Genomic DNA, 13,724 nt, shown 5'->3' on the forward strand with positions numbered 1-13,724 from the left:
GTCCAGACATTTCTTTTTAAGGCATTTTAGACAACCTCTCATATAAATCTCAGCAGAGGTGACATCTTGGATGAAATGCAATATTTACTCCAGTTGTGATTAATTCTATCCAAACTCTTCAGTCTGAAAATATTATTCAAATGAGAGAAATGTTCTTTATTTATATGAGGTGTTGCAAAAGGTCACATCATACCATTACTTTTCTTCTCACCTTGATTCCCAGTAGGTATTTGTTTTTATAATAATGGCAGTCAATCGAGAAGACTCCATACTGTTTATTATACACAGTTGGTAATTAACAAATTGGTGCTATCACAGTGCTATAGCCTTTCAAAGAATGGATGAATGCATTTTTTGTCATCATCAATGCAGTGTTAGATTTTTCTTCTTCAGTCCTTTTCTTTTTTTTTTCAATTTTTTTTACCTTGAGCATTTTTTTTTCACAATTATAATGGATCCCGTTTCATACAGACATTTTAAAAGGAGTAAGGTTTATGCTGGAGCAGGAATTCTATACAGCACAGCACTCAGATCTGTCACTCATCGTTTGGCAGTAATGATTTTCACGTCCCATCTTCCCAGTGTAAACATACACCTGAACAACAGACAGTGACTGTTTATTTGTATGCAGTATGAAGCATAGTTACACACAGAGAGCCCAATACAGCCAGGAAACGCTCGCATTGGGCGTAAGTGCTGGCTAATATTACAGTGACAAACATTTTTCAAGTATTAGGAGTTTGAACAGTTGCTCCATTTTTCCTGGCATCTGCTAACAGTTTCCAAATGCAGCTCTTTGCTTTAGCTGCCTGGCAGGAAGCAGACAGTTTAGCAGTGAGAACTCGTTTGTCACACGCCCCTGTCATCTGCAGCATATCCCAGGAGGGCGTGGAGAAATTGGATTTGGGTGAGGAATGTGACGGAGTCATCCCAGGGGATGGATGTGACATTGGCTCTGTGTGTCGAGGAAGTGGTGATGAGGTGGTGTGTGTACATTGGTACCGTATCACCCCCACCACTCTCCATCTCCTGTCCCTCCAACTCGCCTTCTATCTGTTTCAGCACTGCAGCTGCAGTAATGGCTTTGTTATTGAGTTTTGGTTTAGTTACACTACCGGAAATGCTGTTACAACCTCCTGCCAGCGTTAAACAATCTCCCCAGCATTTCTCCAGGCGGCTGCCTAATGCTTTGAGTAAATGCAGTCACCCTGAGCAGAAGCTCAATATTCAAGGTCCATAGACTATTACGATTCTGTCACCGTTTGTATTTTTTTTCCTCAGTCAATACCAATTTGTCCTTTTGTAGTTTGCCACTATTATATGGCAGATACAAAAACTGTGGATGCAATCCTGCCACTTGTTCTTTTGGAGGACATTGCCTGTTGATGTAGTTACCTTTATTTCTTTTCCAATAAGATATTTACCTGTTTGTCATGATGTGTTCATTGTCTTGTGAGGGCTTTTTAAAAAAAAAAAAAAAAAAAAATATATATATATATATATATATATATATATATATATATATATATATATACTACTGTCCTAGCATGTACCTACCTCCATATTCTGTGTTTTCACTGATGAAGGCCAGAATGTAAACTGGCACGGAGAAGACAGGACTCAGACTTCGGAGGGAGTTTGGGTAGCTGTCAGCTGCAGTACACAGTATTATGCAATGCTAGAGTAGTGACAAGTGTTTGCACACTGCTTTTTGGATTGCATATCTGTGCACGTGCCATTTAGGGGTCACTTACTCTTTTGAATTGACCCGCTCTTTTTGTATTGTATTTGCTGCATCCTGATTGTTGAATTCATCAGCTGTCAGTGAAGCATGTGTCTGAGGAGCACATCCAGGGACGCTTCTGGAAGACTGTAGTTGTCCCTGTGTTTGTCAGCTTTGTGGTTTAATCATTCCTGAATGGACTAGATGCTGGATGACAAGTCAGTGCAGGCTCACTGCAAAGCTTGTTTTGCAGAAGGAGGATCTCAGTTCATTTTTCAAACAGATAATAGGCTGTTTCACTCTGTGTTTGATGACCTCTATTTGAATGCACATTCACTATTTAATTTTTTTTCTTCTAATGTATTTCTTTGATCAAGATTGAAAGTTACAACTCTAAATTATATCCACAAATAAGACATCATTTTAAACTGAGATGACACCCCCTCTCACTGGTTTACTGGAAAACTGCTACACTCCATTTTACCCATCACTCATCTTGTTTTCTTCCTTATTCCCTCTGCAGAGGCGACCATCCTCAGCTATGACGGCAGCAAGTTTATGAAGGTCCAGCTGCCAGTGGTGATGCACACAGAAGCTGAGGATGTGTCTCTGCGCTTCCGCTCCCAGCGAGCCTATGGCATCTTAATAGCCACCACGTCTCGGGACTCGGCTGACAGCCTCCGTCTAGAGCTGGAGAGCGGCCGCGTCCGCCTGACTGTCAATTTAGGTAACGCCTCGGACATACACCGGCTGCAGAAGCAAAGTCATGTGTCAAATAAAACTAAATTAAGCTTGATAACACTTTCAAATACACTTCGCCACATACGCTGTCTCTCTATCTCTCTCTCACACACACACATGCACACCAATTATTCTTTTATCATACATATTTTGAATAGAAGGAGATGGTGTGAAGACTTTCAATGGCAAGAGTCTGCGGCTCTCCGCTCACTGCCAGTTGAGCACATAGCTGTCATTGCCCAGCAGGGAATGCTCTCTGCCCACTCCATCAACTAGCCTCAGATCAACATCCATACATGTGTATTGCTCTAAAGGGAATTTGCCCTCACAGTGCACACACAGCTGTATTCTTTCCTGGTGCTGTTTGATTTCATCCAGCTCTAGTTCAGATGAGGAAGCTAATAATTCTGTGTGTGTGAGTGTGAGTGTGTTTGTAATCACACCTCTTCTCAGCTGATGGTTACCTAATATAATGCAGCCCTTAGTTGCGCACATTCCTTTTAATCATTTGATCACCTATGCACTTTAATCATTGTAGGAGAAATGCATGACTGCACAAAAATCAGCAAATGTGTCTTAAATGAGCACAGGGAAAGACATGCCCCACCCCTCCCCCTGCCTACAGCAAAAACAGAAAATTGAGGACAAAATGAAAGACTGTGTGTGTGTGTGTATGTGTGTATGTGTGTGCTTATTTGCTCAGGAAAGAATCCAATGATGCCTGTGAAAAGTTTGATATCTCTCAAACAGAGCAATGCCGCACAAATGATAGCCATCTATTTCTCCTTTCCACTGGCTAAACAGAAATGGGCTCCCTAAGCGGAGCCGTTTAGCCGTGCATACAAAGTAGACACTCTGTGTCTGCTGTCAACCACAAGGAAGCATGTGTCCCACCACTGGAAGACAACAGCGCCACACACTGACTGGGCTCACAAGCCAGAAAGTCAGATCATTGCAACTTCAAAAAGATGCCTTCTGATGAAAACAACAGGTCACTGTTTTATTTATAAATTGCATTTGACACATTTTAGAGGTTTTTTTTTTTTTCTTCTTTTTTTTTTTTTGGAGTTCATCCCCGGCCATCAGCCCTTGATGCCTGTCTTCCTCATTGAGCATTCCCTGTAAGGGTAGGGCTAGTGTTGGTCTCTGGCTGTTTGCGACCACTTTTCTGCTGTGGTTGACAACACACGACAGGCAGGGCCAAATGGGAAGGAGGAGAGGGAGCTTGATCTGGGTCACCTTTCACAGAGCACGACACAAGCTAAGCTGTAGGAAACAGAAAGGTAAAATAAAAAGATACAGAAACAGAGGCAGTTACTGCTGCGTGCTAGAAGATTAGTTCATTACTGAATTGACAGTAATGATGACTAGGCCACCATTAGTTGTTACTCAGAAAAAAATGACAGTACTGCTGCCTCTGTTTGTCTTCGGAGATATTTTACTTTACAGTAAAAGCGGCAATACTACACTTACACTTACCTTCATTCAAAATCTAACTTGAATAGTTTTGCCTTCAAAATTTTTTGCTTAAATAAGGTTATGTATCAGAAAAAGCATCAAAGATTAATACACTCACTATGCAGTATGTCCCCTACAAGAGTATTATATAATTATAGACATTATATAATTACATTATTAACATGCTAACTGTTGAAATAACATGTAAGCATAATTTTAATGATGGTTAATGTGGAGCTAAATTTATTATTATTATTATTATTTTACCTTTTATATTGTAGTGGGTATTAAAATCTATAATAACATTTAATAGTTTATAAACTGACCATAGGTTTTGGATGTAATATGGTAATTTGCAAACGTATATATAGATATAGCTGTTATATAAATGATGTGGAAAAGTAAAATGTTAAAATGTTGAAGTTGTCATGTGGAGACAGATAGAGGAATAAACTGTTAGAGAAAGAGAACCAGGGGTGGAGACAATCGAAATACCTTCCAGCTGGCCCTGTCTGACCCTGACCAAAATCTGATGCTCTCACACTGAATAGAAGATCATATCACAGAAATTCTCCGTGCTTGCAATAAAAACATTTTGTTTGGCTATTTGGAAAAGCAAAGTGAAACAAACAATGTCATGTAACTTAAACTCTCATGAGTCTCTGTTCTACATTGCTGGAACTTGTATTCCTCTAAACCATGCTGTGCTCCTCTGGCACAGCTCCACTGCAGTGCTTTTACCAGCTCACTGCAGCTTGGGGGCCATGGGTGAGAGCATCAGAGGACGGACAGTGTCCGTGTGTGTGTCCCCAGAGGGGTGGACTGTATGCTTTAATGATGTCTGCAGCTGTAACGTTGAAAGATGAATTTATCTCTCATCTATTCTTCCCCATCTAGATTGTATCAGGATTAACTGTACCTCCAGTAAGTTACTGTTCACCTTTCTTCTTCTCTAACTCTTACTGTTTCTGGACATTCATGTTTTTTAGTCCCTAGCTGTGTTGTTAAGTAGCCAGATTTACAATTTCTTCTCTGCAGCCAGTATATGATCCTGCCATTAAAATATCCTAAAGATGTGGAATTCAATCAGTGCACTGAAATATATCTGACTTGCACCTTGCATTGACATAGACATTACATTTTAACATACCAATTCAAAGAGTTATGGTTCCATAAGAATTGCTTGGTGGTGTTGTGTGCATCAGCTGTCCAGGAGAATAATGAGCAATGGGGAGGAGATGGAGGGAGGCTTGAATTAATGACAAACCCAAACATGGCAGTGATTCTACACACTGAGTTGTTTCTAATTAACGAACCTTTTCGCTCATGAATTCTGGCTGATATAAAACCCATGCTTTGGAAGCGCAGGTATTTTAGACATGGATGATTTCCTTGTCTCCTCTTCGCATTTTTTTTTTTTTTTTTTGTTTCCTTTCTACCTCAGTATTTCACGCTGGTTGTAAATTGATGAGGCCATTCAAGGCACAGAGGAAATACAGAGTGTGATTTTATTATTCTCATTAACCTGCCTCACAGAGCAGAAATAAAGGGATGAAGAGGGAGGGAAAGAGAATAGATCTTGTGCTGGGATTCACAGTGAGTGTGTGTGTGTGTGTTTGTGTGTGTGTTTCAACAAAGAGGTTACATTGCAATATTTTGGGAGGTAAATATCCCTGACATTTATTATTCAGGAACAGTGATGAATTAATAATTACTTCTCCGGAGTCATAATACGTGAGCCTTCTTCCTGTTTAACAATTCTGAAGTGACACACACATTCTCAGTATCAGTAAATAAATTAGACAGTTTAGGCTCCATAATATAGTGCCAGGGTCTCATGTTGTATATAAGGACAAACTGTTCTGAAAACACAAATGTTGGCTCTCTTTTGTGTGTGAAGTGTTACAGTATTTGAAGGTCATTGCCTGATGAGAAGCAGAGACTTACACAACAAAACGCCTCCACACAGAATCACATGATGTGACCTCTAGCCAGCCCTTCTTAACACCTTTCTAAATGCTAAATAGCATTGTTCATGCATCTTGGATTGCATCCCTTGTTTGTGTATGCAAATAAAACGCTCTAAGCTCTAATTCCCCCTTCCAGTGCTTTAAAAGGTCATTCTTGGTTTATGAGGATAATGTGAAGACATAATCTGTGCATGCATGGACACCAGTGGTTGTTATTTGCTATTTCGATCACTTTATTTCTATAGTTATTCCTTTTTCTTTACTGGTATTTCCCAAATCTCTTTAGTTTCATGCATCATTTTGCAAAAGTAGCCAGAGCCTGGGTAGTCTGATTCAGTGTTGCATTGGTGGAATAAATGCTGGAAAAGCATTTCACAAAGTACACAATCTTTAAGATGTAAACCACTGTAGGTAATTGTGGCTCTAGTCACTAGCAACAGTGTAGAGTAAATAGGCTGTGTGCAGTGTGTGTTAATTGGTTGTGGGAATAATGTAAAATTAAATTACCATACAGCACTGGTTTGTTTTTGCATTTAAGTTCTATCATTCTGACCATGTTATATTTTCACTGGTCAGAATTCTGTCTGTGAACATTTTCTTCATGTACTTTCTTTATTTAAATAAAAATTATAGTCTAAAAAATTATAAAATAATAGTCACTTACATAGAATTAATTGATGTTTTATAGATGAAAGCTATTTGCTTTTAAAGATCCCCACACATAACTAATCTGCTGTATAATTCAAAGAGAAATTGTTTTGATTCCATCAACATTTAATATCATGCTACCAGGATGGTTAATGTTTAAGTAAAATAGAGAAAAAAAACTGATCTTTAATAGATCCAGACCTAATTCTGTCATAAGAAAATCTTTAATTGAAGTTCTTGGAAAGGACTGTGTTGAGTCAGTGCGTGCATTTTCACTTATGAGGAGTTAGCATTTAATTCTTTTTTTTTTCTCTTAAGGTTGTTATTTTTCCGTGTGTTATTTTTGTCCTCCTTTTTTTCTGTGTTAATTAATGTGTCTTGTCAGGCGCTGCAGCTCTGGTCAGCTCGGTGGATGAAGAATTTCAGCACAGACTCAAAGAACACATCACTGTCTATTAGGGACCTGGGCTCCCTGGGGCTGCCCAGAGCTGTCTGAAGAAAACACTGCCACTTCGACTTAAACACCGTTAACAGGCACTGAGTGACAACAAACTAAAAATATGATCTAAAAATATCTTGTGACAGATTGGCTTTTTTCGTCTGCCATTCTGGTCTTCTATTATTCATTAATTTGAACTGCAGGATAATCACAATTTACAGTGTAGTCAGGATGCGGTGATGAGGGCGACTTCATGTGATTATTCTCACCCTGACCTTCTTGAGCAACATCTCAAGGCAGTTTTTCCTCTCATAATTGATCTTTTCCATGCATCAATCTTTCATTTTTGGCTTATTTAGTATGAAAGAGCTGCAGGAGATTCTTTTACATGGATATTACTCCTGCATGTTAAAATGATAGATTAGAGGATGATTTAAAGGCAGGATGCATAGGGGGTGAAGTACACACTGTGTGCTTATCAGCCAAAAACTAATATTCCTTTGCCACTATTACCAGGCGCTTTTAATACACAGTAAATAATGGGAAAAAAATATGGAAGAATTCAGATTGATTTTTGCTACATCACTGCACAACTAAGTGGTTTCGTGGTTGGATTTAAGCATTGTAGAGGAATACATTCTGTGGACCACTCTTTCCATCATCACTAACATTGGTAGTGTATACTGAATGCACGGTGAATACATTCACAACAGCAATCAAACCGTTGTCTTATTAAAAATACCGATTATAGAGTTTAATGGTGCCCATCTTTTATGCGAGGAAAGGTAAAGGAGACATTCCTAATCTTTGGCAACAAATGAGCAAATGCTTTGAGCAGACTGCTTGAATCTAAATGTTATTTAGGGAAAAGGTCAAGTAAAAAAAATAAATAGATATCGCTATTCATGATGGCATTAAGCATGATCCAGTAAGGGACTATTCAGATTATGGGATTATGGGGATGTAAAGGAGGGCTCAACTTTTTGAGTATCTAGTGAAGAGAAAGAACTGTGAAGTGCTTTAGATGAGGGAGTAATTATGATGATGCTCTCTGTGGTTGCAATGAATTAGTTTCATAAAGAGGCTAACATGTTGGCTCAGCAGTCCCTGTAACCAACATTAGCAACTTAGATTAAGCGCTGAGAATAAACAGCGAACATCCCCCAAAGTTACAGCATGCTGAGGGACTTTCCTGTCAAGCCAGCAGGTAGTTAACATGGCATGATTATGCAGTCACTGCTAAAAATACTCTGATCTCAGGAATGCGATGGCAGCTAGATCGAGCAACAGCCTTTCAGCATGTTCAGTATGGAGCAGTCTCAGTTTATAGAATGAATAAACATTAGTGCAAATGGCACTAAACAGCAGATTAGTAGTGATTGTCATCATCTATTGTTTTAACACCATTTAACCTCTGCTTGCTTAAACATTTCCGCAATGGGTTTTCAGTTAGCAAGGCATTGATTGGACAAGCAGGTCGCCTAGCATGGCAGCCTGCTAAGCTTTCTCATCCATGTGTGCTGGCTTTGATGTCTGTGTTGATGGTAATCCAGCAGTGGTGGCCTGCTGCTTGGTCAGCAAGTCCCTGACTTTTTTTTTTTTTTTTTTTCTCCACCTGGGTGAGTCACAGTGCCGGGGCGGGGGCAGGCAGCACCAGTATCTGGCCTGTCATCCAGCCAGCCAGAGCTGATTGACTGGATAATCACATCTTCTCATGCTGCCCTGTGCCACACTTCTCCACTGTTCCCTTGGGCCTGAAGTCAATGAGGCAGGGAGAGATCACTGTAGATCCATCACTGCAGATAGATCACCATCAGTGAGGGCACTAGAGAGTGCTGGACGTCGCAGACAGTGGACAAAAGGCCCTTAATGTCTGGCCAGCACCTGGCAGTTTGGACCACAGACTGCACAACAAGCGTAAAACGGGGCCCTACAGTAGTGGATGTTGTGCAGGAATGTGCTTCTTAATACGATTGACCTCTTTTCCCCTTCCCTTTCTTTCCTCCTTGGAGAGCAACAAGGACAGGATGATGGAAGGCAAAGATCAAGCATGCTTTCAAGTCCAACTCCATCCCATTATTTCATATCTCTCATCCTTAATCCCTCGCCAGTCGTCTGGTTTCAATCCTGCCCCGGTGTTTAGTGCTTACAAAGCAGAACTGTGCCTCTGAGATTGAGTGTGTCCCAGTACTTTGGCATCCTCAGATTTGCATACACATTGCATTGGGGCTTTGAAGATTGCAGAAAAGGAGGAAATAAATAGCCATAAATGGGTTCAGGGGAATGAACCTGGCACCCATCTGAAATGCTCCCCACAGTGGGCAAGGTATCCAGAGCCTGGGGATTTTAATACTGTCACAGTGGTACGTCCTCATTGGCCTGTTTGGTTATGTGTGCCCAGGAGGGGAACATCAGAGCCATATACCAATTCAAAGATGCTCTAAGACGGAGGCTGCATGAAAAAATAATGTGTTGCCCCAGTTGGACCAATGTTGGAATTTTTAAATTCAGAAGTGTATCTGGGAGAGATTTTTTTTTTCTTTGTGCTCATGAGATCACAGAGATTTGTTGCAGTTGCAGTGATTTCTCTGTGATTCCAAATTTGATTATTTGGAATCACTATGGATTTTGGCACCGTGCTTCTGTTTGATATCTCTTTTACTATTTGTGAGCAGTGACACACAGAATATTAATATGCAGGTTTCAGGATTGAGTGAAGGAATTATTATGAGACTTGAAGTAGTTTTTCTTATTTAAATGTCATGAATGAATGGTTATTTGGTATTATTTATGGATTTAATGAAACTGCATTAGATTTAATATTAGAATTTTTGCAGATTCTCCAGTGTTACTGCAGCTACCTGTCACGTGCTGCTTTTCCTAAAACACTCATTCATTTTCAAGGCTGCTAGTGAAAATCACATTCTGTATTTCCTGTATTTTCCAGGGACAAAGGCCTGTCTGTTTTGCTTTAAAAGGTTTCTTTTCACCGCCAAGCACACTGTTTCCATTATGCAAGTATTTCTTTGCGTATCACTATTTCATTTCATGTGGTGGACATGAGAGAAATCAAATACCGGGCTGCAGAGTCTGTAGGTAAACAAGATGGAGAGTGATGCTCAGTTAAGTGCCTTGCTCTTTTGGTAGTCATTTGCTGCCACCAAGTGGTGTGATAGGAATAATAATAAAAAAATATACATCACATGAAATAAGAGACCAGCTATAATGAAAGTCTAATTATCCCTTGTTTCTTATGTTAACTAAACCCACACAGACGCTGTACATGTTAGTGTGAATATTGTTGGTAGTAGTAATGTGGCATCCTGATTACTGCCTCCCTCCTCTCGATTTGACGAAAATGGTGTTCAGTGAGAATCCAGAAATTTGATGACCTATCTAATGGTGCAGTACAGCAAATGCAAGTCAGAATGATGTGTTTTTTATGGACCATTAACTATGTTTACCTTAATGTTTTCTGTCTCTGTCAAACTACTTAACTCACACACTCTGTCCTCCTTTCGATCTCCCCCCTCTCTGATTCTGTTTATATCTCCTGTCTCTCATCCTTTCTATTATCTGTGTGTGTGTATGCATGCATGTGTGTTAACCGTTGTTTGGACTGTCCTACAGGCAAAGGTCCAGAGACTATTTTTGCGGGTCAGAATCTGAACGATAATGAGTGGCACACAGTACGTGTGTTCAGGAGGGGCAAGAGTTTGAAACTGACCGTAGATGATCTGCCGCCTGTAGAAGGTACTTCTCATCCTCTGTTCCTCTGACAGAATAGTATTTTCCCCCTGTAAACTTAAATTACCCATAACATGTGTTGGGCTCTCAGATTCTAGGTAAGACACAAGCTTTTTTACAGAATAAAAGACTTCTTGATAATTCCGTGTTGTGGTGTGCTGTGGCAGGTTTAGATGTTTTGCTCATCTGGAGAGAGCCTTCAGTCTTTTTTTTTTTTGAAAGAGTGTATTATTGAAGCTCTCTTATCCATTTTGGACAAAATGTTGCTCTTTATAATTCATCGGGAAATATTAAAAATTTGTCCTCTAATATAATGATGTTAGATAAGAAGGCTAAAGAATTCAATAACAGGGAACAGTGTTCAAGTTTGTTCTTATAGGAGAATGGTACCCAATAAATTAATGCTACTGTTCATTTTACAACAAAACTATTAAGACAGACAGCCTTAGAGAATGTAGAAATGATTTGTTATACTTTAATTCATATTGGATTTCTACAATGTGGAGTTACTGTCATTAGTTGATCCTCTAACTGCAAAGCATCACCTCTTTGAATGCCATATACGTCCAATAACACCTGCTCTCCCTCCCCCTCTTCTGCTGATCAAAGGTCAAATGGCGGGCGACCACACCCAGCTGGAGTTCCATAACATTGAGACAGGCATTGTGACAGAGAAGCGCTTCTTGTCCATGGTGCCGTCCAACTTCATTGGCCACCTCCAGAGCCTCTCCTTCAATGGCATGGCCTACATAGACCTCTGTAAAAATGGCGACATTGATTACTGTGAGCTCAACGCCATGATTGGCTTCAAGAACATCATTGCTGACCCCGTCACCTTCAAGTCGCGCTCCAGCTACGTGACCCTCACTACTCTGCAGGCCTACTACTCCATGCACCTTTTCTTTCAGTTCAAAACCACCTCCCCTGATGGCCTCATCCTTTATAACAGCGGGGATGGAAATGACTTCATCGTGGTGGAGCTGGTCAAAGGGTAAGTGAAGGCTTCCATGTTTTATCAAAGTATTAGTGCAGATGCTTTGAGTGCTCTCCCGTGTATCTACAGCAGATACACTCAGATGCACTCCTGTTAAGTCTTCCAGTGCTGTAACTTGGCTTTTTGCGGATATTTTAAAAGATTTTGTTCTTTTTTTGTAGATCTGACTCTGTATTTAGTGCAGTAGTCATTGCTGTGTTTTTTTGTTTGTTTGGTTTTTTTTTAATGCTCCGCTCTGCTAGGAGATGATTTGTCAAACAACAATGTTGCCACTAATCGGATAATTTTTTTCTCCTGCAGATGAAGTTTGATTTGGTGTAGGCGGCATTCATGTTTTTATTTAGCTGTTGTGGCTGTCACTTCTCAGGTTACAGTAACTACTCAGTTCTCCTCCTTACACACACATGACTTTTTTTAGAGCAGACCTACCTGCCACCAGGTGTAAAGACCAGCAAATGTGAAAAACAAAAAGCGTTTAACTGTGTTGAATTAGTTTTAGACTAGTGTAGCAAGATGTTTATTTATGTAAGAATATCCATATAAATGGATTATGGTTTAAATAATGAAGCTCTTCACACTGTGTGACACTTTCCAAACAGAATATAATTCTTGACAGCTTTTTATGCCATTATTATGAGAATCCAAATGCTTTTCTTATCACCTCCATGCCAGAATATTTTCTGAAAGAGCTGTTGGCTATTACTGTTCTTTTTAAATCTTCATGAAGGCACAACAAATACCCAACATAAAAGGGAATCAGCTACACAAGGGTGCATTTCTTATTGCTGAAATGCTGCTATAGAATGACCTTCTTTTAAGTAATGCCTGAAGTTAACGTATTATTCAGTATGCTAAACATTAAAGGCGTTAATTTTAATTAAAATGAGAATACAAATGATAAATTGCCAATAAACCAGAGAGTTTAAGACCCATTTGTTCAGCACAGCCCAGAACCTTTTGCAAGCTGCCAATTATTTAATTCCTTTTCAGACAGCTGCACTTGCTGATACTCTTATATCTATACATTTGGATGCAGTAACACATCAACACCAACTATATGCACATACCCACTCCCGCTCCAGTTTTCAGAGGTTCATTAGACTTTTCTACTTTATTATGTCAATATTCTTGCCATAGTCTGATGTATGCTATCCATTAAATACTTGGTGACAAATAAAGGTTTAGGAAAGAGCTGTAAGGAATTTGGACGTGAATATTTATATACTATATATCTAAAAAATGTCTGCATATTTTTTTTATATTACTGCAAAACCTAACATTCAATTCTAGGTTTTAAGTGTTTGTGGTAACGCCATGCTTTCATGTTCTTCCAGTCCTGTCCATTTTTGAATCCTCTCATGTTGCTCAATATCTGGTTTCAGTTACCTGCACTATGTATCTGACCTGGGGAACGGAGCCCACTTGATCAAAGGCAACTCCAACAAGCCCCTGAACGACAACCACTGGCACAATGTCCTAATCTCCAGGGACACCAACAACCTCCACACTGTGAAGATTGATACCAAGATCACCACACAGACGACCACAGGAGCCAAAAACCTGGACCTGAAAGGTGTGTAGGCATGAAGTGAATTTATATATCCTTTTAAGATTTCATCAAATTGGGGCAGAAGTGGCCTGGAGGTGAGAAGAACAGGTTTGTGGCCGACAGGTTGCAGCAGCAGGATAAACCCTGGGGGGTTGGAGTGAAAATGCAAGGCTTGGCCCTCACTCATTACCACCACTAAGGTACCCTGGAGCAAGAACCCAGCCCTTGTCTGTTCAGTAGCCAACACTAATGGTGTGCATGTGGAGCTGGGAGTTCATAGAAAAGTCCATTTGTGATTAGTTGACCAACCTTGGATGAAAGCAATTTGAAAGAATTTTCAGTGAACAACGTAAAAAAACTTTCCACCTGGAAGAATATTGGCATAATTAGTGCTCTACCTTGGAAAATGTTGTAATTATTGTTATTAAAAATCTTTAATGAATCAATACTAAATG

At 39.8% G+C, this 13,724-nt stretch overlaps 1 protein-coding gene across 3 annotated transcripts in view; it reads left to right on the forward strand.

Annotated features, from left to right (window-relative positions):
• The window catches only part of LOC121189347 (neurexin-1a), a 233,719-nt gene that overhangs the window by 97,767 nt on the left and 122,228 nt on the right, over positions 1-13,724 (forward strand). For all 3 annotated transcript variants that reach the window (XM_041049375.1, XM_041049376.1, XM_041049374.1), the window contains 5 exons: positions 2,247-2,450; positions 4,820-4,846; positions 10,610-10,732; positions 11,336-11,717; positions 13,103-13,293. In XM_041049375.1, coding sequence (XP_040905309.1) covers positions 2,247-2,450; positions 4,820-4,846; positions 10,610-10,732; positions 11,336-11,717; positions 13,103-13,293 — 927 coding nt within the window. The remainder of the gene's footprint in view (positions 1-2,246; positions 2,451-4,819; positions 4,847-10,609; positions 10,733-11,335; positions 11,718-13,102; positions 13,294-13,724) is intronic.

This window comes from Toxotes jaculatrix, chromosome 11, assembly GCF_017976425.1.
Source record: "Toxotes jaculatrix isolate fToxJac2 chromosome 11, fToxJac2.pri, whole genome shotgun sequence".
NCBI lineage: Eukaryota > Metazoa > Chordata > Actinopteri > Toxotidae > Toxotes > Toxotes jaculatrix.